The sequence below is a fragment of the Phascolarctos cinereus genome, unplaced genomic scaffold, assembly GCF_003287225.1.
Source record: "Phascolarctos cinereus isolate Bilbo 61053 unplaced genomic scaffold, phaCin_HiC Scaffold_4;HRSCAF=312, whole genome shotgun sequence".
Taxonomy (NCBI): Eukaryota; Metazoa; Chordata; class Mammalia; order Diprotodontia; family Phascolarctidae; genus Phascolarctos; species Phascolarctos cinereus.
This window is the reverse complement of record NW_027555847.1, coordinates 119,771,956-119,799,836: the sequence shown is the minus strand read 5'-3', so window position 1 is coordinate 119,799,836 and position 27,881 is coordinate 119,771,956. Positions and strand designations below refer to the sequence as shown.

General features: G+C 40.2%; 1 protein-coding gene and 1 pseudogene across 1 annotated transcript; one reads left to right on the top strand and one right to left on the bottom strand.

Annotated features, from left to right (window-relative positions):
• Nucleotides 1-301: 301 nt before the first annotated feature.
• On the bottom strand, nucleotides 302-14,895 carry LOC110221609 (prorelaxin-like). Its single transcript, XM_021006313.2, has 2 exons — nucleotides 14,494-14,895; nucleotides 302-941 (listed from the first exon to the last, which is right to left on the bottom strand). The coding sequence occupies exons 1-2, from the start codon at nucleotides 14,720-14,722 to the stop codon at nucleotides 607-609; spliced, it is 564 nt and encodes a 187-aa protein (XP_020861972.1). The 5' UTR covers nucleotides 14,723-14,895; the 3' UTR covers nucleotides 302-606.
• On the top strand, nucleotides 6,713-9,640 carry LOC110221629 (kinesin-like protein KIF2A pseudogene; annotated as a pseudogene).
• Nucleotides 14,896-27,881: the final 12,986 nt, after the last annotated feature.

Genomic DNA, 27,881 nt, shown 5'->3' with positions numbered 1-27,881 from the left:
GGGGAATGACTCATATGCTTATAGATTTGACAAAGTTCTTAATATATTTGAGATATGAGACCTTTATCTGAGAAACTGAACTTGTGTTTGGGGCTATATAATGTTTAAATTGGATCATCTCCATCAGATGGACTGCCCACAAATATTTAATAATGCAATCAAAAAGGCGGAATGGACTGAAAAAAAATCTCAGGTTTACTTATTCTACCTAGATACGACCCAAGAGGATTATGACATTAAAAACCATTTATTGTTTATGGCATGAGATTAGGTTCTATGTGGCATAAATTAACAAGCTTGGTTGACGTAATGAATGCTTTATTTACTACAACAAAATATCAGCAACAAAATGAAAAGGCAATTCATGTAGCTGTATTGGTAGCAAAAGAGAGAAGATAGTTTACTTTAAGAGAATAACAACCAGCAATTTTTAAGAAATGCCTCAATCATACAAACTACCATAGTCTTGGAGATCACAGGGGGAAAAAAGGTAAAGTAAATAAAGTGATTTTTCATGTCAATCCAACATGTTGTGCCTCCCTGAAGCACCAGTGAGCTTGACACTGAGAATACATATCTAAAGTAGAGATATTCAATTTCTTCCTCTTAGCACACTGTGCTAAGCTCTCTTCTGGTACAAGAGCTTTGACAACACTTTGTTAATAAATTGAACTCATCTCTCCTTATCCGGGGATGTGTCCCCCTCATGAAGTCATATTGTCTCAAAGGACTGATGGCTTTGATTTCATTTTTGTTTTTTTCAATAGCTTCCTTGAATTCATCAGAACCTATCATGAACTCTTCCATTGTGGGGATGGAGTCTTCAGTGTGACCATATAAATTAAGTACATTCTTCAAATCCTGGCCTCCTTTCAACAGAGGAATCTGCCCCTCCTTCCAGCCAGAAATGACCTCTGCATCTAGCTTTCCATTGTCCACATCTGTGTGAATAAAGAATGAGAAAGATTCTGTTACGTTAGAGAGAAAAAAGTCATGAAGTGGGAAACATTTTTACAACAACCTAAATCAGTCAAGGGGCAGCTTAGGTGGTACAGTGAGTAGAGAGCTAGACTTGGAACCAGAAAGACTCATCTTCAAAAGTTCAAATCTGGATTCAAACACTTACTAGCTCTGTGACCTTGGACAAGTCACTTAACACTGTTTGCCTCAGTTCCTCATCTGGAAAAGGAGCTGGAAAAGGAAATGACAAACCACTCCAGTATCTCCTCCAGGAAAGTCCCAAATGACAGAGTCAGACACAAGTGAAAAACAACTGAACAGCAAATAAGTCAAAGTTTTTAAAACCTACATGGGGTCAAGAGGGGGAGGGGGCAGGGAAGCATTTTTGTTAGACAGAATAACAAAACAGTAAAACAAGATGAACAACATTTTGTCCCATTTTAAGTCAGGCACCTTAAGATACTGTAAATAACCATACCCTTGGTACAATTCATCTCCTTTTCCATCTCCTCCTGCCTCCCCCTTAACCCTCCCAGTTGCCTCATGCTATGTTTTATTTGGCCTTCTAAATGAGTGCTTTTTAAAAGTCAGGAACAGCCTGTACAAAATTGGTCTTTTTTTTTTTAAGGAGAAATAATAACACAAGGTGCATCCTAGGAATTTGTACATAATTCCATTATCCATGTTGATGGAGGTATCGATGGTGAAGATACTATGCAATATTGGTACCCAAATCCTTTATATTTTTGAAATGGATTACACATTTTAATAGTTATTCAGTTGAATCATTTGGCAAACATTTGTTGGGCATCTCCTATTGTCTAGGCCAACTACTTTCTCCACTCGAGGTGCACTTAGTATCTCAGTAACTCTTTTCATGACCCCTTTAGATCCTAACAGTCTCTTTATCAACTAGTTAGGTTGAGAATTTTAAATATCCAACCATGCTCCTGTGAGGGCACCATGGATCACAGTTTGGTGATCTCTGGTTTAGGCATTATATTAGGTTCTGTGAAAGACACAGAAATCTGTAAGAAGTAGTCTCTGTCCTCAAAAGCCTCACATTTTGTTCCAGTTTTACCTTCATAAGTCATAGTCTACCTTGGGTTTGGTTTTTTATTTTTATTTTTATTTTTTACTTTTTAAACTTTCTTTATTTTTCTTATTTTTTGTCTGTTTTTTGCAATATGGATAATATGCAAATATGTTTTAATGACTTCTCATGTGTAATCTATGTCAAATTGCTTGCCTTCTTTTTTTATTTTTGCTTTTTGGTGAGGCAATCGGGGTTAAATGACTGACCCAGGGTCACACAGCTAGTAAGTGTCAAGTGTCTGAGGCTGGATTTGAAAGCAGGTCCTCCTGACCCCAAGGCCAGACTCTATCCACTGCACCACCTAGCTGCCCCCTTTGCCTTTTCAAGGAGAGGGTAGAGGAGGGAGGGAAAGAAAAAACTTGGAACCCAACTTTTAAAAAACAAATGTTAAAAATGTTTTACATGCAATTGAGAAAAAAATATATAATAAGACTTTTTAAAAAAGATATAAGCCATGATTTGGAAGTTCCAACTTACAAACGAGTTGTATTACAAAAATTCATTTGTAAGTTGGTTGTTTGGAACTTGGAATACAGTTTCTCATAGAAACAACACTGTACATGGTGGTTAAAGTGCTAGGCTAGCCCCCAAAAGCCTATTTAATCTGTAATGTAGATGAAATAAAGTACTAATAGGAACATATAGTCTAACTGTTGTACCGAGAAATCAGTGAGTGAGATCCAGGCGTAATTTAAGATGCGGATTTATTAGCACGCCGCTGCCAGGGGTATGCACATCCAAATCAAGCAGCCCCCATCAGGGGTCGAGCTAGGGTTTATATAGAAAAGAGCATGGGAAAGAATTGCGAGGAACACTGATGAGGTAATCCAAAGATGCAGGTGTCTTTGGAGCTATGGATGGGAAAGTGCAGGGAGTACACCGGACAGGGAGGGGGATGGATCTTTGAAGTCTGGCAAGAGGAAGAGTTCTTGGGCTGGTCAAGGACACCCCTCTCCCTCTGTCTTGATGAGAGAATGCTCTGCAACAAGGGAAAGCTTTCTTACAACACAGGAACTTACTGAGGAATTGGGAGGCTTCCAGAGACATGATCTGAGGGCTGGGGCCTGAGCAGCCCAGCTCTGTGTAGCTGTACCCGGGAGAGAAATAAGGGTCATGCTGAGGCCCATGCATGAATAACTGCTAGGCACAGTGTCCTTGGGCTGGGGAATGGTTGTTAGAGACAGTGTTTCTGAGACTAGGGAGAAATTGGGGTACAAGTACAAGCGCAAGCACCTAAGCACCCCATTATTACGGATCAGAGATCACACAAACCAGACCAGGTGTCCTGGTCTCTGGTATAAACTTAATTATCTAAAGCAATTATATTGCAAGCTTTCTTAGCCTTTTGTGTTGGAGGTACCAGTTATGCTGAGCTATGCAAGAGTACATTTCACTATTGTTTAGATTTAGGAGGAAAGAGGTCTGGGGCATGATTAAGCACCAACTTTTGCTTTCCATGGCTTAAAGGGCCCTACTACCTAAATGGCAAAATAATGTTCTATATTACATAACCATCATGTATAACAATGTCTTCATGAAAAAAAAAATGAATTCATAGTTCCAACTTGGGATGGGTCAGCTAGGTGGCCCAGTGGATAGAGCACCAGCCCTGAAGTCAGGAGGACCTGAGTTCAAATGTGGCCTCAGACCAAACACTTGACATTTACTAGCTGTGTGACCCTGGGCAAGTCACTTAAACCCAACTGCCTAAAAATTAAAAAAACAAAACAAAACAAAAGTTCCCACTGGGGAAGCCAGGAACATATCTCAACACCACTATTGCCCTCCCCCATCCTCTATTCCCTCAATCCTAGCAACAGACACAAGAATTCTCTTTCCTCAAATTCTTTCCCTTTTCCCAGCCAGTAGTAGGGAGGATATCTCTCTCTCTTCCAGGCAGCTGGAGGTAGCTTATTGCCTTGTGGCAGGTATTCTGATACATTAGGAGCTGAGTGAGGATTGAGGACAGGGTCTCCAATGAGGCCCTAATAACAATAAAAATGATGATGATGATGATAATTTACATTCATATGGTGTTTTTAGATTTGCAAGTTCAAAAATATATATATACATTCATGTAGACATATAGGCATATATCTATTGTGTATGTGAATATATATACACATATATTCTTATTTTATCCTCACAACTACATGCTAGGGATACCTTTCTGGACCAGTGTCTGGGAAAAGAGAGGCAATAAGGAATTTGAAAAAAAGGAGACAAGAGTCCTTGATTTGGTGAAGTAGGGACTGGGAAGCCACATGAAGAGTAGCAGAAAAGGTTTTCACTTCTTTTCCTTTAATTTTCCTTTCTTTTACTATTCATTGAAACCACGACTGGGAGAATATCAGGAGTAGGATCGAGTGAAATGATGGGAAGAGCAAAGCTGTAAGGTCCATCACCACCTTTTGTTTCCTCTCCTCCTTCCTCTTCTCTCTTCTGCTCCCTTTTCTTCCCAATTATTTTTATTTTCTAAGTGTGTTCCCATTTACTGATTACAGAATATCTGTGGAGCGATGGAAGGTGTTAAAGTTGCTTGGCAGTCAGAGAGAAACTTCCAAGAGAAAAAAATAATAATATGGATGACAGTTGATCCACATATTGAATGATGCCCCAATAGGTAATTGAAGTAGTTGAACTGGGTTTTCTTTCTAAACTCAATTTGGATTCTGAATACTACCTCAGGTTACTATGACTCCACACAGGAAGTTCATTCAGACAGGGAACAGTCCTATTTCCTTTAAATCTCTTGTCATGTAATTGCTACCTGAAGCACCCCACACAGACAGCATGGTGGCTGGTCCAGTTTCCAAGGAGTTTTATGGCAAGATTCCTGGTCTGCCCTCCATGAGCACCTTCTTCTTCCCCAACCAAAATCCAAAGTAGCTGATGGTCAGGCATATAGGATGTGGTTTTTAGGGTTGAGAGAGAAATGCCTTAGTGTGCTGCCTCAGACCCCAGATCTTAAACCATCCCTGACCAATGCAAATCTATCCTGATTTTTATTAGCCCTCTAAAGAAAGATTCCCCAGTTTTTCTCAGTAACCCATTCTAATGTTCAACCTTCATTGTCATAAAATTCTTCCTTAAATCTAACCTACATCTGTCATACTGTAGCTTTAACTCATTATCTCTGGTTCCCACCTAACAAAGACTAAATGTAACCATCTTCCACCCTTCACAATATACTTAAAGCTAATTGAATAACCTCTCATACAACTTTGCTCCAAGTCAAATGATTTTAATTTCTGAAGCTTTTACTTGTAGGCTTTCTTGTCCCACTCTTTCATCATATCCATTGTTTTCTTCTGAGCCCACTCCAAGAACATCCCACATAAATTCTGGTTTCTACATATTCCAGAAGGGTTCTATCTAGTCATGAATTCAAAGGATCATCTCATAAAAAGTTTTTAAAAATATTTTTACCACATTAAAACCACATTCATTTTTGGTCCACTAATTTGGTGCAAGACTCAGTAATTAGTACCTCTTTGATCAGTCATATCCAACTCTTCATGATCCCATTTGGAGTTTTCTTGGCAAAGATACTGTAGTGGTTTTTCCATTTCCTTCTCCAGCTTATTTTTATGGATGAGGAAACTGAGGCAAACAGAGTTAAGTGACTTGCCTAGAGGCAAATTCCAATGAGGCCCTAATAACAATAACTTTTGGATTTGCCTTTGGATTTTGGTTAGGGAAGAAGAAGAAGGTGCTCATGGAAGACATTCCATGCCACCTAGCTGCCCATTTGCACCTCTACTTTCTATTTAAAAAAAAAGTTCCCCCCCACCCCCACAAATTAATTATGTAAATGCATGCAAACTACCTAAGAAAAGCTGTTTTAAGCCCTTTTAAAGTTTTGCTAATTAGAAACATTTTTATCAAGTCATTAAAATTAGCCCCTTAAGGGGCTTTTCTAGGCAACATTTTTATTAGACTAGCTTAACTGTCCTTTAACTTACTGAAACTATATTTAATTGTAATGTTTTATAATTTATCCTTTCAGACATTTTACTAATTCAGACCTGGCTTTTCTCCCCCAATGACTTTGAAGTAGAGACGCTTTATTGAATGCATCTATTCATTTTTCAAGTTTAAAATCCTACTGTAGCACCTAATTATGATAACTCTTTACTTTCCCTTTCATTTAAAATTTTTTTTTTAATTAGGCAGTTGGGGTTAAGTGACTTGCCTAGGGTCACACAGCTAGTGTCAAGTATTTGGTCTCAGTTCAGATTTGAACTCAGATCCTCCTGACTTCAGGGCCGGTGCTCTATCCACTACACCACCTAGGTGCCCCTTTCTTTTCATTTTTAATTGACCATCAAAGAAACACAAGGGCAGAGGTATCATGGTAGTGTAAAGAATACAGGAGTCAAAGGATCTGGGTTCAAACCCTAGTTCTGGCTCTTTCTACCTTTGTGACCTAGGGTGAACCACTTAATCTCCCTGGTCCTCAATTTTCTTCTCTGTAAAACAAAAGACTTGAACTAGATAGTTTCTGGGGGTCCTTCTATCTTTTGCATATGCGCACCTATAAATTGGGAAGAAGATTAGAATCCCAATAACACAAAAGCTGAGCAGGAAGCAGAGAAGTTATAGATTACAGTCTGGCATGTATTCATACCCTTAGACTAGGGAGAAACCCAGGCCATGGCACTAACAGGAAAAGCCCCATCAGGGGCCATCCTTGACTGTGCACAAGGACTTGGCATTTTTGTGGGGTTAAATTCTGCTGGAGCTGCGCAAGCTCTGAGTGCCATCTGGTGGCCTTGGCAAAGATTACATCTTCAGTAGTGCTTCTAACCTTGCCTCTGCCCCTTAAAAGGAGCCAACATAGAGTGGACATACCCCATCTGTACCCTCTCTGCCTCCAATCTCCTGTATACTTGTACTATATATTTAAACAATCATATTCCATATGCTTATTTCTCCCTTCAACATACAATCACTCTGTCTTAAAGTCACTAGTCTCTCCGACTAGAATATATGCTCCTTGAAGGTAGAATATAGGCCAGGCTTTAGCTTAGCAATACAACTGGGGATATTTTTGTACTCTGTGTGAGGGTAGCAGCAAAGAAGGGTGTCCCTCAAATGTCTAATGCAATAGCTTTGTAATAATTCAACTTTTATTACATTTTATTATTATTATAATTTAAAAACCAATATATTAATTATAAACAAAGATTAGTTAACAAATTATTAATATTATTATTTATTATATTATTATCAAACTCATGTCTAGGGATCTTTGCCTTTTGCTATAGTTGGAGGAACAAAGACATACCATCTTTCCTATTCCTCCTTGAGTAAGGTCTTGATAGCAACACAATCTCAGGTGAATTCTGTTGAGTACAAAAACGTATTTCCTTACAAGTAGCAAGGATTTATGAAGGCATAAATAAACCATAAGAGGTGCAGAGTATTGTAGCAGATATGCCTGGAAGCTAGGAAAATTTGGGTTCAAGTTCCACCTCCAACATATCAGCGTTATGACCAGGGCTCTAGGCAACTCTCTAAGACTATAAATTGCACAGAAGGTGCAGATTTGCACCTGGTAGAAAGAGCTTCCTCCTCTGGGAATTCCTTACACCAATGAAATCACAGGTCTGGCCCTTATCCCTGTAAACTCTGCACAGGTAAGAAATTCAGGTACACTGAGTAGCTTTCTTTTTCAGCCTATAGGACATAAGCCTCACTTGCGAGTATTTTGAGTCTGAATAGCTTTGTGTACTTATCTGAGTACAGCCTCTATCCCAGTACAGATCCTACCCTCCCTAAGGCCTCCAGGAAATCTATATTTGCCTTAAATTTCTAACCTGCTTCTCCCACACTAGCTGCTGGCCCTCACTCACACTTAAGCATACTTTCTTTTTCTAATTTTTATTAAAACTTAATAACCGTTTCATCCCAGAAGAGGCTGGCAGCTCGGCCCCTCCCCATCACCTACCCGCCGCGGGGCCGGCCCGCCCACTGGGGCCCCCGGGCTCTGCTTGGACCATCTCCTTCGCTGTCCCTCGCGGTCCCTGTTCCCCATCCTTCCTCTCTCCTTCTCCCAAGCCCAGCTCCAGCATCCCTGTCCTCGGCCTCTTCTCCTGATGCCATGGTGGTAACTGCCAACTTTAGAAAGATCCATCGTGATTTATGTGGAGAGCAAGCGCAGCAATGTAAAGGGGGGGGGGAAAGAGGGGGGGAGACAGAGAGAGACAGACAGACAGACAGACACAGAGATAGAGACAGACAGACAGAGACAGAGATGGAGACAGAGAGCAGAGAGAGACAGAGACAGAAAGACAGAGACAGAGAGAGACAGAGAGACAGAGACAGAGAGAGACAAAGACAGACAGACAAAGAGACAGAGACACAGAGAGTGTCTGTTGGCTGTGATGTGAAATCAACCACATGCCTTTATTAAATGCCTTATGTATGCTAGGTGGGCACTAAGGATACAGAGAAAAGAGCGAGGTCTAATACATCATTAAACCTCCATGAAATGGAGATAATGATTAAGTGTAACTGTTGAATGGATAGAAAATCCAAAAGGCAAAGAGATCAACTTGGAGATCTTTTCACTTAACCCTGACCTTGCACCTGATGAAGAAATTGAACCTAGCCCAGAAATACCTCTACCTCCTATGCCTTCAGCCAAAGTAAAAAAAAAAAATTGTGAAGAATCTCAGCACTGTGGCCCCTATTAAGAATGACCCCCTGCAAGAGACAATAGGGTGGTTGGTTCTCAGCATTCACGACCTGGTCAATTTCCTGAGCAGTCTTTCTCTACACAAGGGAATGCACTTAGAAAATCCAATGATGTGAAGGAAGTAGAGAAATCGCAAGAAAAATGTGAGAAATGGAGGCCACAGCAACAAGAACTTACAGAAAAAAAGAACTCAGGGTTGCTGATGCTACAAACCCAAATTAGGAAATCATATGTATGATCAGAGACTTTAGAGAAAGCTTGGCTTATAGACCACTTACAACAGCACATCCTATTGATAAATTCAGGATATATGTTTGCTTAAGGCAAGGGCTGCTCAATTAAAAAGAAACAGTAATGAAATACTTTGATGTGATCACAATCCCTAATAGAGATGTTGTGATGGTCCATGAATCAAAACAAAAAAGTGGACTTAACAAGGTACCTAGAAAACCAAACATTTCCTTTTGATTATGCCTTCGATGACTCAGCTCCTAAAGAAATGGTTTATTGACCATTTCTAGACCATTAGTAGAAACCATATTTGAAAGGCGAAATGGCCACATGTTTTGCTTATGGTCAAACAGGCAGTGGAAAACTCACAATATGGGTGATGACTTTTCAGGAAAGGACCAAGATTGTTCTAATCTAAAGGGATCTAATGTAAAGCACTAGCAGCTTGAGATGTCTTTTTAATGCTAAAGAAACCAAACTATAAGAAGTTAGAACTTCAAGTATATCCAACCTTTTTTGAAATTTATAGTGGAAAAGTATTTGACTTGCTTACTAGGAAGACAAAATTGGTAGTGTTAGAAGTTGGGAAGTAGTAAGTTCAAATTGTGGGATTGCAGGAGACAGAGGTAAAATCTCCAAAGATGTGCTGAAACCAGCCCAGCCCTTCCTTGCCTGAACTGTTCCATACCACTTCCCACTCTTAATTCCTTCTAGTCCCCTTCTCTACCTCCCAGTTACCTCAAGTTATTGGCCACTCCTTGAATCACATCCAGATCTTCCCACAAATCTTTTTTCCTGTAAAAAGAGTTGGTCTCATCTACCAAAGGGCAGTTTCTTAAAATCTTGCCCACCTCAGTCAGTGTTTTAATAAACCCTCTCTCTGACTGAAAGAAGGCTGGAGTCAAATTCTTTCAAGGCAGGACCTGCATCTTCTGCCCTTGAATTTTGGGGTTCCCAGCACCCCTAGGCCGCAGCAGTGAAATGTTGCAAATAAAAAGGTTGGGCACAGAATTAAAGAAGTGGAAGGTAGCAGGCTGGATTGCCTTTGGGGGAAATTACAAAGTTTCTTCAGTGATCCCAGAAATTAAGGCCCATCAGTTAACCAAGTCCTAATGACTCCGTTTCTACATCTCTTGCATCTTTCCCACATCTCTTTTCAAAGTGTCCAACCTAGTACAGGCCCCCATTACAATTTGCCTGGATATTGCTCGAGGCTCATAAAAGATCTTCCTGCCACCATTCTCTCTCCCTTTCAAACTATCTTTCCTAGACCTACATGCCAAATATTATTTATGCAAAAATCTGCACATTACTCCTCTGGTTAAAAAAAACCCTTTAGTTCCTTACTTGATCATGTTCAAACATCGGGGGCCCTGAGAGGCAGAGCAGCGCCTCACACCACTGATCTCTGGGCTAGGTATACGTCGATGGGCATTGGATTGGTGACGCCACTGCCTAGTTTGCCCCCAATGCTTTCCTAGCTCGTGTCCCTGCCTGCAATATATTCCCTGCTAATCTATCCTACACATTTTCTACATCTCATCTTTCTCCTACTCCATTTTCATCGTGGCATTCCCCTTCTCCAGAACTTACCACTTATCACCTATCATTTCAAACCATAACTCTGCAGTCCAACATTTAAGGGTCTTCAATAACTTATATCTACCTATCTCACCCTCCAGCTGAGCAAATCTCTTTTGCAAATTTGCTTACTCCCACCTCGATGCTTTTGCTTCTACCATCCCCTCTACTTGAAAAGCTCTCTCCTACCCTTTCAGTTAATTCATGCATCTTACCTCTTTTCAAAATGGCCCATCATCTCCAATTCTTCCTCATTATTCACCCAACATTTCTGATCAGTTGCCAAATCTTGTCAATTCTACCTCCATTAATGTCTCACATACCTTCCCTCCTCACCATCCACATGGTCACCACTTTGGTTCAGGTGCCCATTCCCTCTCACCTAGACTATAGCCATAGGTTCCTACTTGGTCTCCCTAACTCAGGCCTGTCCCCAATCCAAAATATCTTCCACAAAGCCACCAAAATGAATTTCTGACAGTACAGGTCTGACTTTATCACCACCCCCCTCACTCAATAAACTCCTTTGGCTCTCTATGTACTTATGGGATCAAATAGAAACTCCTGTTTAGCATTTAAATCTCTTCACAACCTGACCTACAACTACAGCCTACTACTATTGCAATCTTTTTAACATACTACTTCCATCCACACTCTGAGATTCAGCCCTACTGGCTTATTGGCTGTTCTTCGAATATAATGTTTCATCTCCAGTCTCCATGCCTCATTCTGTCCCTCATTCCTGAAATGCACTTCTATCTCACTTCTGCTTCTTGGGCTCCCTATTTTCCTTCAAGATTTAGCTTGAGTTTATTGTATACATATGTAGAGATAAAAACTTTTCTGGCTTTATCAGCCTGGCTTTTTTCCACCTACTTCCCCTCCCCTGCCCCTCCCCACAGTTGCTAGCACATGCACTTCCAAAATTACCTCCGATTATTTTAAGCATATATTCACATATGCAAGGACTGCTTCACTTTTTTTTTTCACTGCCCAGTGCTTAACAGTACCTGGTACATAGTAGGTATTTAAATGCTTGTTCCCCTCCCCTTGTTCTTTTGCTGATCCATTGATTCAAAATCTCATTTTTTCAAAACCTGGCTCAAAATTCATCTCCTTAGAAAATCTTCCAAAAATGAATTGTGTTTATCTACTTGGTACTTAAATATTCTGTTCATATTACATTAATTTGCATATATTAATATTAATCTGTAAAGATGTTCTTCCAAAGTTTTGTGCTGTGTGTATTGCTTCCTTCCAATTACAGTGTCTTCTAAGCATTAGAAAATTTACTTTTATGATTAACATCAATTGCATATGGAAGTAAAGCTAACAGAGGACTTTGTTTCCACGTTCCCTCCTTTTCCTGTTTTTATATAATTATACAGGCTTCTTCAAAATTTCAGGAATTACAATTATCTTTAAAAGCTGATGGATTCTTTTAAGTATCTTAGGACAGGAATTACAGGAGCAGCTAGGTGGCACAATGGATAGAGTGCTGGACCTGGAGTCAGGAAAATCTGAGTTCAAATCTTGCCTCAAACACTGACTCTAAAAGGTCACTCTCTCAGTTTTCTCGTCTGTAAAATGGGGAATACCACCTACATCACAGGATTATTGTGAAGATCAAGTGAGATAATTTCAAAATGATGAAAGTGAGAGAAGTTATTATTTCCTATTATATTAATAACCAATTATTAAATTAGGATTAAGGCTTTTTCTTTCTATTTCCTCACTTATGGAACAGGCCTTGTAAGTCCATCAACCTCTGATAGATGAGATTGCCCAAATCCTCTGAGAACACTTTAAAGGCTAAACAATCTAATGTAGGTACATTCCTGCCCTAAAACAGTAAATCCATGCCCTTGTGCACCAGCCTCCCCTCATCCCCACTGGAGTTTAGGGTGACCCCACTCATGAAAGAGAAAACCAGCTGGAGTGTCTGGGTGGAGATAGATTTCTTTATCCAGATTTCTAGAGGTGACTGAGTCTCAAGATCAAACCACATTCTCGGTAGGAGGGGCTGAGAACTTTCAGCTCACCTCCTCATTTGAAAATCTACCCCCTCATTAACTGTTCACCAATCAGGGTTGATTTTCACCTGTCATGGGCACCCCCTTTTCCAAAAGTAGACTAAGGCATTCATTATCTCCATTGGATGTCTTTGGTTACTGAGACAAACCACTAACCATCAATTTATTGATTATCAGATGGCCTAATTAATAAATTGATTATTAATTACCCAGAAACTATCTCTCAGACCTTTCATTCATCTCAAAAGGTAAGCTTTTTTTGAGTTGCCTCCTCTCTTCTACACTGTTGGAAAGGGGTCATGGTAATACTGGTAAATGGAAGTAGAAAAACTTTCTACAAGTTTGTCTGAGTTAGAAAGTCTCATCCCCTCACCACAAGGCTCTCCCCATACAAAGACCTAGTCATTCCTCAAACTCCTGCCCTTATTAAGGGGCTCTTCCTGAAGTTAGAAGGGGCTAAGCACAGCTATAAGGGTCCTACTGTAGTGCATCTTTTCAGGTCTCTCCTTCCAGTTTATAGACTGCTGACACACTAAGAGTGAGGGTAGGGAGAGATAAAGAGACAAAGAGAGACAGAGGCAGAGACGGAGACAGAGGGAGACACAGAGAGACAAAGAGACAGAGCACCAGAGAGAGAAATAGAGACAGAGAGACTGTACAGCTATCCCTTCATACCAACGACATCATAAGTCCAGTCCCATCCCTATCCCTACTCTTGATATTCAGAAAGGATGAGTTCCAACCAAATTAATTGTAAACTGAAAGTATTATTTCCCCCATGATGCCAATTTTAAGAGAAAAGTTGTAGAAAAACTAAAATGCACTTTTCCAAGCCTTCTCCCCACCCCCAAAGTTTTTTTTTGTTTTGCATCTGTCTAGTGCAGTTATATTGTACTATTTTACTAGTGTGTGTGTATACTCATATTATTACATATACATATGATTATCTATACACATGTAATGGTTTCCTTTGTAATCCTATGTTTAAAACCATTAGTCTGAGAAGTGGCCCATTGGTTTCACCAGACAGACAAAGCTGCCCAAGACTCAAAAAAAGGTTAAGAATCAGAGACCCACAGTTTAAGAAGCACTGATAGGGGTCACAGAGTGGAAAAAGTTTAAGAAGCCCTGCACTAGATGGCCTCTACAGTTGTTTTCCAGTTTGAGTCTAAACTCAAGCACAGGTGTTAGACAGCTTTGAAGGAATTGAAGAGAAATGTCAAATTGAGAGAACCAGGAACAGCCTCTACCATGCTATTTCTTACTCTCCAGTGGGGCCTCTCTGTTTAATAACTTTGCATGGCCACATAGGCAGTTTGGGTACAGTGAATTTAGGGAAGGTAACTGCTTCCCGCTCTGTAAATTAGAGAAGAGATTTAGCTGGAGATCAGATATTAATGGTAACTATACTCCATAGCCCCGCTAACATAGTATTTGTCCTACTAACCTATGTGAAGAGAAAATAAGGAGGCAGGCTCGGGAGAAGTTCAGCTTTCCCTTAAGAAGTCCCCTAAGTCAAAACAAACAAACAAAAAAAACAAACAAAAAAAAACCCCAGTGGTTGGAATCCCAGCTCTGCTACATACATTGTGAACTTGGATGATTCTCTTCCCAATATGGTACAGAGGATGAAACACTGAATTTGAACTCAGGGGATTTGCCTTCAAATCCCACCTCTGAACACTTTCTACCTGTCACTTAGATTTTCTGGGTCTCAGTTTCCTCATCTGTAAAATGAGGGAGATAGACTAAATGGCCGTTGCAGTCAATTCCAGTCTAGATCTATGATCTCCCTAAAATGAAGGGTGATTAAGAGAGCAGGATAGGGATCACTCTCCCTAAGTTCCCTTCCAGCTCTAAATCCCCGGAACCCAAGACTGGGCACTCACCATTTTCAAGGGAGACAAACATCTGTCCCGGCTCCTGCCGTATATGTCTCGCTATGATGGCACTTCTCCACCCAGTGGTTCCGCAGACTTTGATCACCTCCCGGACAAACTGGCGGCCGCATAGCTTCCTCGGGACGTCGTCGATATACTGGGCTCTGAGCTCCCCGGGGTAGAAACTCAGCAGCAGCCAAGCTCCCAACAGGTGGGAAAAGATCAGACTCAGTAGCATCTCCGCGCTGTCCGGTGGCAAGCTCCCAGCCGTATCCTGCCTCCTGGTCCTCTCGGCTAGAACCACCTCTGGCCGTCAGTCCTCCCTTCCTCTGGGTCGCCTGAGCTTCTGGCAGGGCTGCGCTGAGTCCGTCGGTCAGCCCGCTTTCTCTGGCTACCTGTCCCTGCCTTCTCTTTGCTCTGAGCGCTCTTTTTATAGGCTGACCACTCCATTCCACAATTAACAAGTCTCTCTACCCCTCCCCCTTTCCCTTCTTCCCCTCCCCTCCCCTTCCTCGTCCCCTCCAGCCCACCCTCTGTTCTCCAGCCCTCCCCTCCCCAGCCCATCCCTCTCTAACTTCTCTGTTCTTTACACATCTTTCTCTTGGTGGACGCTAGTGTCTCAAAAGGACACACACACAGCGCGCGCGCACGCGGTTTAAAACTAGAAGACGATTTCAAGATTATTCAGTCTATCCCTCTCATTTTTACCGAGGGGGAAAATGAAGCCGCCAGAGGCAGCCTTCAAGCTCAAGTTCTTTCAACCACATTCTTGCCCTATACCAGGATGACTTCAAGCATCTTGCGTGCCCACTGCGTGCCCCCTGCTAAGCGGCTTGGTTTGGGAGCCTCAGTGATTTTTCTTTGGAAGAATGGAAAGAGAAAACAGTGACTTTAGTGAAGTCCAGTGATGAATGCAGAAACATGATTGCTTCTTACTTCTTATTTTCCTTCCTCTCTTCATCTTTGGGGGGGAGTGGGGGCGGGGGGGGTGGAGGAGAGAAGACGGGTCAGACCTGTGATTTCTTTAGCGTAGGAAAACTTCTCATGGGGATACTCACTCCCCTACTGTCTTAGAAAAGCTACCTTGGGGTTCCTCATCTTGTCAACTCATTTATATGGACGGTTTCAGGGGCTTACTAAGGAGATTTTGTATTTCTGTAGAATTGCAGTTGCTATGCCTAACATTTTTTACTTGTCAGAGATGCCTAGGGAGCGCTAAGAAGTGAGTGGGACCCTAGAATCTCAGGCAGAAAAGGATGAGAAGGGAGTTTTCTTTATCGAGTATCTTTCTTTCTTAATGTCTTCCTGAAAAGATTTATTTTGTCAATCTTTTTTCTTTTTTTTAATAAATACATTTTTTTTTTAGTTTTCAGCAATCACTTTCACAAGCTTTTGAGTTTTAAATTTTTTCCACTTCTCTGGGGCATGCAATCTGATATAGGCTCTACATATATATTCCTATTGAACATATTTTCACATTAGTCATGTTGTAAAGAAGAATTAGAACCAAAAGGAGGAACCACAAGAAAGAAGAAATAAAACAAAACAGAAGAAAAAAAAGAGCATTCAGACTCCATAGTTCTTTCTCTGGATGTGGATAACATTTTCCATCATGAGACTTTTGGAGATATCTTATATCTTTGCATTGCTGAGAAGAGCTAAGTCTATCAAAGTTAGTCATGGAACAACGTGGCTGTTACTGTGTACAACGGTTTTCCTGGTTCTGCTCACTTCACTCAGCATCAGATCTTATAAGTCTTTCCAGGTGTTTTCTAAAGTCCACTTGCTCATAATTTCTTATAGTACAATAGTATTTCATTGCATTCATATACCACAACTTGTTCAGCCATTCCCCAATTGGTGGATATATCCCCATTTTCCAATTCTTGGCCACCACAAAAAAAGCTGCTATAAATATTTTTGTACATGTGGGTCCTTTTCCCATTTGTATGATCTCTTTGGGATACGGCCTTAGAAGTGCTATTGCTGGGTATGCACAGTTTTATAGCCCTTTGGGCATAGTTCTAAATTGTTCTCCAAAATGGTTGGATCATTTCACAACTCCACCAACAATGCATTAGTGTTCCAATTTTTCCACATCTTCTCCAACATTTGTCATTGTCCTGTTTTGTCCTGTTAGCCAATCTGATAGGTGTGATGTAGTACCTTAGAGTCATTTTGACTTGCATTTCTCTAATCAATAGTGATTTAGAGCATTTTTTCATATGACTACGGATAGCTTTAATTTTTTCCTCTGAAAACTGCCTGTTCATATCCTTTGACCATTTATTAATTGGAGAATGACTTGTATTCTTATAAATTTGACTTAGTTCTCTATATATTTTAGAGATGAGGCCCTTATCAGAGATGCTGGTTGTAAAAATTCTTTCCCAGTTTTCTGCTTGAAGATGATTTCTAAGGTTCCTTTCAGCTATAAACTTTCAGCAACTACATATATATATGTATATATATATGTGTATGTATATAGGTGTGTATATATATGTATATATGTGTGTGTGTGTGTGTGTGTGTGTGTGTGTGTGTGTGTATAAATTATCTGGGTTCCCACAGGAAGAGACCCTGAGAAAATTAGGGTAGATATGAAAGGATGGGCAAATAAATATATATAAATATATATAATTGCATACTAATATTCTTTTTCCGTTCCATTATTCAGCACCTACAATGCTAGACATATGTGTGATACTCAGGAAATGCTAGCTGATTGCTGCTGGGCATTCATTTTCATTGCCTTCCCATGCTTTCTCCCTTTGGCATCAGGGAGTACTGGAGGAAGCTTTTGAAAATTCTGAAGTTTGGAGAATATTTGGGGGAAAGGTAATTGATTTTCCAAACCTCTTTTTAAGGTTGCGCTCTGCTGTAAATATAGTAAATGGCCTCTCATTAACAAAAAATACGAACGTATTGATGTCTTTTGTTTTATAACTAAAGAAATCAATATGCCCTCTTTAATATGAAGAGAATAACTGAGAGAATGAGTAAAATTGAATGGGAAAGATATAATATTTACATAAGAGAAAGGGTACTAAAGTGAATTAAGTCCTTATTATAAAAGAAGCCATGTTTCCAAACATCCTGTGACTCCTGTGTGTTTCCCACATGACACCTAAGACTGGTGCTGGTGGCAAGGTCCAAATCAGCTTGCTGTTGCCTTCATTAATTATCCAGCAAAACAGTGTAATATCTGAATTATCCACTAGGAGGTGTACTCTTTGAGAGATTTTTCAGTCTGTCCAACTTTTCATGACCCTATGGATCATAGCAAGCCAGGCCTTTCTGTCCTCAACTATTTCTCAAAGTCTGTCCAAGCTCTATGACTGGGACATTGCTTCCATAACACTATCTATCCATCTCACCCTCTGCCATCCCCTTTTCCTTTTCCCTTCAATTTTCCCCAAAGTCAGGGTCTTTTCCAATGAGCCCTGTCTTCTCATTATGTGGCCAATGTATTTAAGATTCAGCCTCAGTATTTGTCCTTCCAATGGATAGTCTAAATTAATTTCTTTAAGTGTTGACTAATTTGACCTCGTTGCTGTCCAAAGGACTTTCAGCACCACAATTCGAACGCACGGATTCTGAAATTAGTCCTGTCTAGCACATGATTGAGACTTCTTCCACCAAAAGCTTCGTTATTCTCTTTTGTCACCAGAGGGTGCTCAGTCGGCAACCTCTAGGCTATTCCCCTGCACTGCCTTGAGGCAGGACTTCAAGAAGAAGTACTAAGCAGTTTAAATACAAACTGGCTTCCTGACCTCTACTCTGGCCCCTTCCTCTGTTCCAGAATCTTAATGCCTGTGCAGGCTGGTCTCCAACAGCTATCCAGTCTCAATTCTCCATACGGCAAGCAGGATAATAGAAGGAATAGGATCCCAGTTCTGTATTCCAGTGTATGTACAGTTCTATCTCAGAGTTTCCTGCTCTTGGTGAGAGCTCTCTTCCTAGGACCCTCATTGAGGAGGTGTATCTAGATTCTCCACTCTTCCTGAGGAACTGTTATCACCTTTGGCCTAGGGGTCAGTAAAAATTTAAAGATAAGATGGCATGATCACTTTGCCAACAAAGGTCTTTATAGTCAAAGCCATGGTATACGAGTAGCAACATATAGCTGTGAGAGTTGACTAGAAGGAAAACTGAGCACCACAGAATTTGCACTTTCAAATTGTGGTGCTAGAGAAGACTTTTGAGAGTTCCTTGGACAATAAGATCATATCTATCGATAATCAAATTAATTCAGACTATTCTATGGAAAGTCAAATAACTGAAACTGAAGCTGAAATACTTTGGCCACATAATGAGAAGATGTGACTCACTGGGAAAGACCCTGATATTGGGAAAGATTGAAGGCAAAAGGAGAAGGGGATGGCAGAGGGTGAAATGGATAATGTCATGGGAACAATGAACATGAGCTTGGACAGACTTCAAGAGATAGTGGAGGATAGAAGGGCCTGGAGTGCTATGGTGCGTGGGTTTACATCAATAACAAAAAAGCAAAAACAAAAACCCAACACCAACAAACGACTTAGAAAATGGATTAAGGTAAGATAACTTTAGAATCACTGGTCTACCTGAAAGCCATGAGCTACCCTCTACCATCCCCAAAAGAGCCTGGCTATCATATTTCAAGAAACTATGAGGGAAGATTGTCCAGATCTACTATCATCGGGGGGGGGGGGCAAAGTAAAGATTAGAAAGAATCCTCCAGGAACCTCCTGGGAGAAACCCAAAATGAAAACTCCCAGGAACTTCATGACAAAACCCAAAGTTTCCAGGTCAAATTAAAAATATTGTAAGCAGCCAGGAAAAAAAGGATAAGATGGCATGGCATGGCATGGCATAGGCACAGGTTTCGATCTTGAGAGCCAGAAATCCCTTTTTACACTTTTACCTTTCAATTGAGAGAACCTTTTCTTGCTTCTCAACTTAAGAAAAAAATATGCAAGAATTAAATATTTCTCATCTTTCTTTTAAATGTCAGAATGACATTTAAAAATTCAATTAAAAGATAAAAGGAACCAATAATTTTATATATTAATGTATTTCATTCATTTATTCGACAACATGTAAATGGCTACCTTGTGTAAAACATTGGTACAAATACGAAATGATCTGTGCCCTCAGGGTGCTCACAGTCTGGTGTAAAAATATATACAGATGACTAATATATAAAACACCACATGAAAAGTACATTAAAAATGCGACACAATACTAATGGGTAATTAAGACTGACAACTAAGAGCATAAATAAATCTAGAAAAGTTCTTTATGAAATAATGCAAATTGAAAAAAAAAAGCAAAACCAGAAGAATACACACCCTAACTACAAACAATGAAAAAAAAAAAGGAAAATAAATGGGGAATAATGGATAAATAATGTCTCCTGGTGGAGACATAGAGTAGACTCACAGAAGAGTTCTTAGGTTATTTTGCACATTGAAATTAATTGATTTAAATATAAATAGTTACTTAGCAAGTATAGTTAGTTCTATTGTTCAATATTAACTGTTTTATAAGTAATTTTTAAAAATTATAAGTACATTAGGGTACTAAGTAAAGTGCTATAAGTAATGTGAAAGAGAAGGTGAATACTGCTTGGGACAAGAAGGCTGAAAATCAAGGAAGCTTTCATGGAGGAGGAGATAATATTTGAGTTCAACTTAAAGGAAAATGAAAAGAGAGATGACACTATAGGTAAGGGAACTATGGTCTATTTCGGCCAAAGAGTCAATGAAGTATTTTAAATATTCACTGATTTTCCTCCAGTGGGACATAACTACCTTAAAATGAAAGTAAAGACTTTATTTGGAGTCTTGTGAAATGTGTCTTTTACATGAGCACTGCAGTTTAATTTTATAGCAATTGTTTCTTTCCACCAAGGGCAAAAGAAATAATAAACTTTACTGTCTTCACTCTCTTCTGTTATAGGAAACAATTATATGGAAGAATTAATTTGGGTTCTTTGTGGCCTGTCCACTCAGTCTGTCAAAAGACAATGGGGCTTAGTGGATCAGGCAACATTCTTACCAAAAAAAAAAAAGAAAGAAAAAAAGGAGGTGTGTGTGAAATAATGAAGTATAATGTGGTAATTTTGTATACTGACTGTCCTGTGCTGTTTAATCAGAAGAATGCTAGCAGACAAGGTTAATAATGTCTCTGACATACTGGCTCTGCAAGGCCATCAGCAGAAAGCATAGGGTACAATGTGTAAGCAGAGATGATTTTTCTGTGCCTGACAAAAAGCTGAGTTTTCTGCGATGACTATGTCTGTCATTCAGATTTTATGTGGTTGTCAAGAGTAGCATTATCTGTGTAACTACTGAGTAAGACGTCCTCAGATAATAAAGGGCTTAGAGAACAAAGTGTATCTAAAGCACTTTCACGCTTTATGGATCCCTAACAAAGCTGAACTCTCCTTAAAGAAAGATGACACTAGTTGCCCACTAAGATCAGTAAAGCATGTGCAAGCAAGTGGTGTAGTGGAAGGCTTCCATGGGGCTGTCATACCACTGAAGGAGAAGATAGGGTTTGGCAGCAGAATTCAATTCAATTCAATAGAAAGTGCTTACTATGCCCAAGGCATTATGCTGGGTGTTGGTGCTGCCCTAGCATGGAAAAATAATAAACTTGAATTCTCTAAACTCGATTCCATATAGGAAACAAATGGATCACAGCATGGGAGAACTAGATTCTTTGTCACCTGTCCAATCCATTTCTCCAAATGGGGTTGAAATCCTGGCTTTGCTACTTATCATTTGTATGATTTTCGGCAGGTCACTCATTCTCCCTGAGTCTCAGTTTCCCCAACTGGAAAAATAATGATGACAATAGCAGACATTTATATTATCTCATTTATGAGTTGGACTGCAATGCCCTGGTAAATGTTTAACAATCAGTTCTCTGGTGGTGGTGGGGGGGTAGGAATGTACACAGGAACTTTTAAATTTAATCTACATTATTAACATTTTCTTTATCACTCTACGTCTAGATAATCAACAAAAGAAGAAAGGCAGAACCATAATTACCCATAGCTATAACTGATCTAAATTCTATTGAGCAGTAGAGAGTATGTATGTATGTATGTATGTATGTATGTATGTATGTATGGGGGAGGGGGGTGTAGGGCTTGGAAGCATTCTCTATAGTGCAGAGAATAGTTCCACTCCAGGTGAAGTCATATTAGAAAGGTACGCTCCATCCCCCAGAAGGGGTAGACTTTATCCTTATTCAGGTTATGGGGAAGGCAGATTCCAGAGGAGTTCCATGTCACCGTATTAGTTCTAGCTCTATAAAGTGTGTTAGGCAACTGTGTGGCACAGGAAGACTTGTCTTCCTGAGTTCAAATTTGGCTTTGGACATTAGCTGTGTGACACTGGGCAAGTCATTGAACCCTGTTTGCCTCAGTTTCCTCATCTGTAAAATGAGCTGGAGAAAGAAATAGCAAACCACTCCCATATCTTTGCCAAGAAAACCCCAAATGGGGTCATGAAGAGTCAGACAGACTGAAAAATGACTGAACAACAAAAAAGGGCACAGTATTAACTAAACGGTTAGATTATTGAATAATTAGGTTATTGCATTAGATACTCTCAAAGGTCCCTTCTTGTTCTAATCCCTATGAACCCATCTACATTCAGTTTTTTATTGGGTATAGATGAATGATGATGGGTTTGTTCTGAACTAGCCACAATCTCTTGGATCATGCAAAAGATCAATATAATGGTAAACATTTGGAAGATGTCTGGGATTAGGGCTCCAGTTTGTGCCTGTTGAACAGAGGAAAGCCAGCTGGCCCATATGTACCTGAAGCTATGAGCTTGGCCCCATTATCATTTATTCTGTGCTCATGTGTCCTTCCCCACCTCTTCATTTCCCACTTGAGTGCACTCTTTGGACATCTCCATTATGCTCCCTGGACCCATTACCTTTCCTATACCCTCCCACTCCCACTTTTTTGCTTCCTTTTGTGAGGTGTCCTCCACGATTAGAATGTGAGCTCCTTAAGGACAGGGATTATCTTTCCTTTTCCTATTTGTATCCCATATGTGCCAGTGGCTGGCACATAGTTCATTCTTAATAAGACATTTATTGACTTTATGATGAGCACCTATATCAATTTACACTTCCAAACCAGACATATCTAATTTCTTGAGAAATACCACTTTCCTCTATTATCCCTGTGCCTCTGCTGAGGCTGCCACTGTCTGGCTCTTACCACTGTCATTCTTCTTCTTGTATTGCTACTGCTACCACTACGCTTTTCTTTCTTTTTGCCTGATATTCTTCTAAGGCACGTGACGCGTTTTGACTCCAGCCCCAGTCCCAGTCCTGTTTTGGAAGAACGGTATATGGTTTAGAGCTAGAAATTAGAGATTATTTAAGCCAACTCCCTTACAAGTGTGGAAGCCAAGGCTCAGAAAGGAGGTCATTTCCTAAGTTTACACGGCTAACAAGCGGTAAAGTCAAGATCCAAAACGATGTCCTTTAACTGATGATCTAGTACTTTTCCCACTCATCACATTCCATAAGGAATAGTGACACAGAATGCTGAGTGTTGACCAGGGGTTCTATACCAGAAGTCCATGAATTTAGTTTAAAAAAAATAGATTTTGATAACTGCTTTTCAGTATAACTAGTTTCTTTGGTAACTCTATGTATTTCAGGCATTTAAAAACATCAGTCTGAGGAGTTCTTAGGTGTTATTGTTGTTGGTCAGTTGTTTCAGTCATGACCGACTCTTCATAACCCCATCTGGGGTTTTCTTGGCGAAGATACTGTATTGGTTTGCCATTTATTCTCCAGCCCATTTTACAGATAAGGAAACTGAGGCAAACAGGGTCAAATGACTTGCTCATGGTCACACAGCTATAGCTAGTAAGTATCTGAGGATAGATTTGAACTCAGAGAGATGAGTCTTCCTGACTCTAGGTGTTCTATCTAATGCACCACCTAGCTGCCCAAGGCTTTACCAGATTGCCAAAAGGATCTAAGACATCAATAAGATTAAGAACGCCTCATGTAGCCCTTTTGCCAATGAAAATAAAAGAAGTTGACATCTTTCCTTTCCAGGGACTATATAATCTTCATTTTTGAAATTGTAGTATATGGTCTTTAACATGGAAAATTCTGGTTATCATTACTTGAATCTGTTTATCTTTTTGGGGGGAAGGGGTGGAGGGGAAGGCAAAAAGGTTAAGTGACTTGCCCAGGGTCACACAGCTAATAAGTGTCTGAGGCCAGCTTTGGACAGATAACTCTTCCTAACTCTAGGCTGGTGCTCTATCTACTGGGCTACCTAGCTGCCCCTGAATCTGTTTATCTTTGAAGAATATTCTTTTCAAAAGCAAATGAGGATTTCTTTGGCATTGCAAAATTTTAGAAATCAGGCTGTTCACTCTATCTTTAAGTTACTGTGATAGGATATCCTAGAATCACTGTTCTTTCTAGTGGTCCAATTCCTCAAACACATGTAATAAGATCTTTGTACTATTCATTTATAGACCTGGATTTATGAGCTATTATGGATGCATGCCCTAGATTCCATGCAGTATTACTGTACTCACTGTGTCCTTTAGACCCGTAATGGGAACACACTTTCCCTCCACTAGGTCAGCCTTTCTGGTCCTCTGTTTAACAACATGCTCTCTCCCCCTACACACCTAGCAACAAGTTTTTTAAAGTACTTACTATATGCCAGGCAAAGGCAGTAGGCATTGACAATACAAAAGCAAAAATGGCAGCCTCCATGCTCAAGGGACTTATATTCTATTGAGAAAAACCAACACATACATAGAAAATTAAATATGAAAATATATACAAAATAATTTCCAGAAGGGCATTTGCAACTGGGGAGCAGGGGAGGCATCTTATATAAGAAGTGGTGTTTGAATTGAAATTTGAAGGACGCTAGAGGGAGGGAAGGAGGGAGGGAGGGAGGGAGGGAGAGAGGGAGGGAGGGAGGGAAGGAGTACACTCTAAGCATGGGGCCAATCTGTACAAAGGCATAGAAAGAGGAGCTAGAAAGCAAGCCAGTGTGACCAGAACATTGAGTTTGTAAAGGAGAGTAATGTGGAAGACTAGGATAGAGACACATTGTAAAGAGGTTTAAAGGCCAGAGAGGAGTGTTTGGGTTTATCCCAGGAGGAGTATCCAGGAAGAGTGGAATCCTGTGCTTTAGCAATGTCAGTTTGGCAGAATTTGGCAGAATGGATTGGAGAAGAGAGACATCTGAAGCAGTGAGATCAATGAAAAAGTTACTAAAATAAATCAGGTGAGAGGTAATACAGGGTAGGTAGAGAGATGATACGTGTGGAATGTACTGTAGAAGGAGATGTCAATTCCTGAAATACATCAAAGCCATTCATTGCATAATAAAGCATCTTTAACTGAGATATCAGGGTAGCAAACTTGCCACTCTGGGGGATGTTCCATGAGTGCAGAGCACAGTAGGTTTCCAAACTAAGAGACCCATGAAAAGAGGAGGAAAGGGGAAGGAGGTAGTATGAGGTAGCAAGTCATGGGGTCAAGAGACCCAAATGGCCCTTGGCAATCCAGGCAAGGAAAACCACTTCATTCTGGCTATTTTGTCCTTCAAGCCATGAATCCCAATAGAAGGGGGCAAGGACATTAGCGGCTGAGATCCAGCTTGAGCTAGATTCCTTTATGAGGTAAAATCTCTTGGTAGGATTTAGGGTGAGGTTCAGTCTAATCAAGAGTAAAATACCTCTAGAGCAGGAATGTAAAGACTGATGAAATTCTGATATTACAAAGATCATTGAGGGAGAGGCAAGTAGCATTTGGTATTAACAATTTTCTGTCAGAGAATTGACAAGGTTTGATAATTAATCAGATATGGGGAGTGAAGTGATTTGAGGATGCCTTGAAAAAAATCTCAATACCTTTATTTATAGCCCAATACTTTGCTTCACATCACATTTTAATATTGTTACTTTTGCCTCATCTCCAAAGCATGGGGAAACAGAAGTGCTGTGACTCTTTGAAGGCCAGATAATTGTTATACAAGTCAAATAACTTCTAAATCAACCTTTTATGTGCAGGCCTGACAGGTCATCTTTTAGTAATCCACCATTTATTTAGTCTGGGCTGAGAGCTAAAATGTTTCAAAAACAGCTAGCAGCTGTTTACCACAACCAGAAAGGTTTGGAAATTAGTCTTGAATAAAGATAAAGAAAAAACAGAAATAATTGAACTCCTACTTTAAATGACCAAATCAAAGCAACAGATTCATTATCGTAGCCTTACAATCATCCAGGAAACAATCAAAATAAAACAACAGTAGGCTTAAACTCAGGGAATATAGGATGTTATAGCTACATGTTATGTGATATACCTAAAAGCTGCTACTTTGAGGTTGACTTGTGAAAAACACAAATTTCCAATTAATCCAATCTCTTTTGGTTTTGCGTGGGTGGGATAATGACAGAATCCAAACATTCCAAGAAGTAGCCAGTCACTCCAAAGCAGAGTTTAGGCCCCTTCCAATGTCTTTTCTTGTTGTTAAGTCTTTTCAGTCCTGTCTGACTCTTCATGAGCCCATTTGGGCTTTTCTTGGCAGAGATACAGGAATGGTTTGCCATTTCCTTCTCCAGCTCATTTTACAGATGAGGAAACTGAGGCAAGTGACTCACCCAGGGTCACACAGCTAATGTCCAAGGCCAAATTTGAACTCGGGTCTTCTTGACTCCAGGCCCAGCCCTCTATGAACTGCACCACCTAGCTGCCCTAAGGCCAGAAATCCACTCTTGTCATATATATCAACAAGTATAGAGAGACAACATGGTGGAGCGGAGAAAGGTCTGCCTTTGGAGTCCAAAAGACCTTGAAGAAGTGCAAGTCCTGCCTCTGATATATACTGACTGTGATCTTGAGGAAGGGCCTTCAAGTGCCTGCACCTTTGAGCAACTCTCTAAAAGGGCAAATTCCAGCCTGGTTGCAGATCTGCTTCTTTGGGCAGTTTTCCCACTAGAAATCCTCCTACACCAATGAAATCACAGATCCAGACAAAGTAAAGTAAAACTAGTTCAGTTCTAGGTGCCACATCCTTCAGGAAGTCTCTCTGGGTTTCCTCTAGTTGCTTGTACTCTCTTTCTTGAAATTACTTTGCATGTATTTTATACTTAATTTTCTATGTGGATATTCCCTTGGGGCAGGTAGGTGGTGAAGGGGATAGAGTGCCAGGCCTAGAGTCAGGAAGACTCACCTTTTTTTAGTTCAAATCTGCCCTCAGACACTAGCTGTGTGACCCTGGGCAAGTCACATAACCCTGTTTGCCTCAGTTTCCTCATCTATAAAATGAGCTGGAAAAGGAATGGCAAACCACTCCAGTATCTTTGCCAAGAAAACCCCAAAAGGGGTCATGAAGAGTCAGACACAACTAAAAATGACTGAACAACAGCTATTTCCCTCCAAGTAGAATTCAAGCTTCTTGAGGTCAGGGACTGCTCGATTTGTGTCTCTGCATTCCTGGCTCCTAGTACTGTGCCTGGCAGATATTAGGTGCTTGACAAATGTACGGGCAATGATTAAATGAGAACTGGGTTTGAGTCCTGATTCCTATACTTATTCCTTATCTATGAATGGGGATAATATTTGTACTACCTACCTTACACAGGATTATAGTGAGAGAAGTGCTTTGTAGATCTTAAAGGACTATAAGAATGTGAGCTATTATTATGATTTGAATTGATAGTGCTGCCAACAGGGCAGCTAGGTGGCACAGTGGATAAAGCACCGGCCCTGGAGTCAAGAGGACCTGAATTCAAATCTGGCCTCAGACACTTGACACTTACTAGCTCTGTGACCCTGGGCAAGTCACTTAACTCCATTGCCAACTCCCCCCCCAAAAAAAAAGAGAGAAAAAGAGAGAGTGCTGCCAAGGGAATACTTTATAGCAGGCTCTTTTTGTTCCTCAGATAGTTCAGAGCCATGATTCCGGAATGCCCAATAGGCAGTGTTTATAACACATAAAGGCAATGCCAGACAATTTGACGAGGGAGTGAATAGTTATAGGGGAGAGGGAATCAAGAAAGGTGTCATGGAGGAGGGAGCCCCTGAGCTGAGCCTTGTAGGATGAGAAAGATTCTGAAAGGTGAACGTAAGGAAGAAGAAGGACCTTCTAGGTATGGAGTACCATAGTTTTGATAATTACCACCTTATAATACCGTTTAACATCTGGTACTGCTAGACTTCCTTTACATCTTTTCCCATTAAATTCCTTTGATATTCTTGACCTTTTTTCTTTCAAATGAATTGTTATTTTTTCTAGCTCAATAAAATTTTTTTTGGTAGTTTAATTGGGAAAATTAGTTTAGGTAGAACTGTCATTTTTATTATATTGGCTTCACCCACATATCAACAATTAG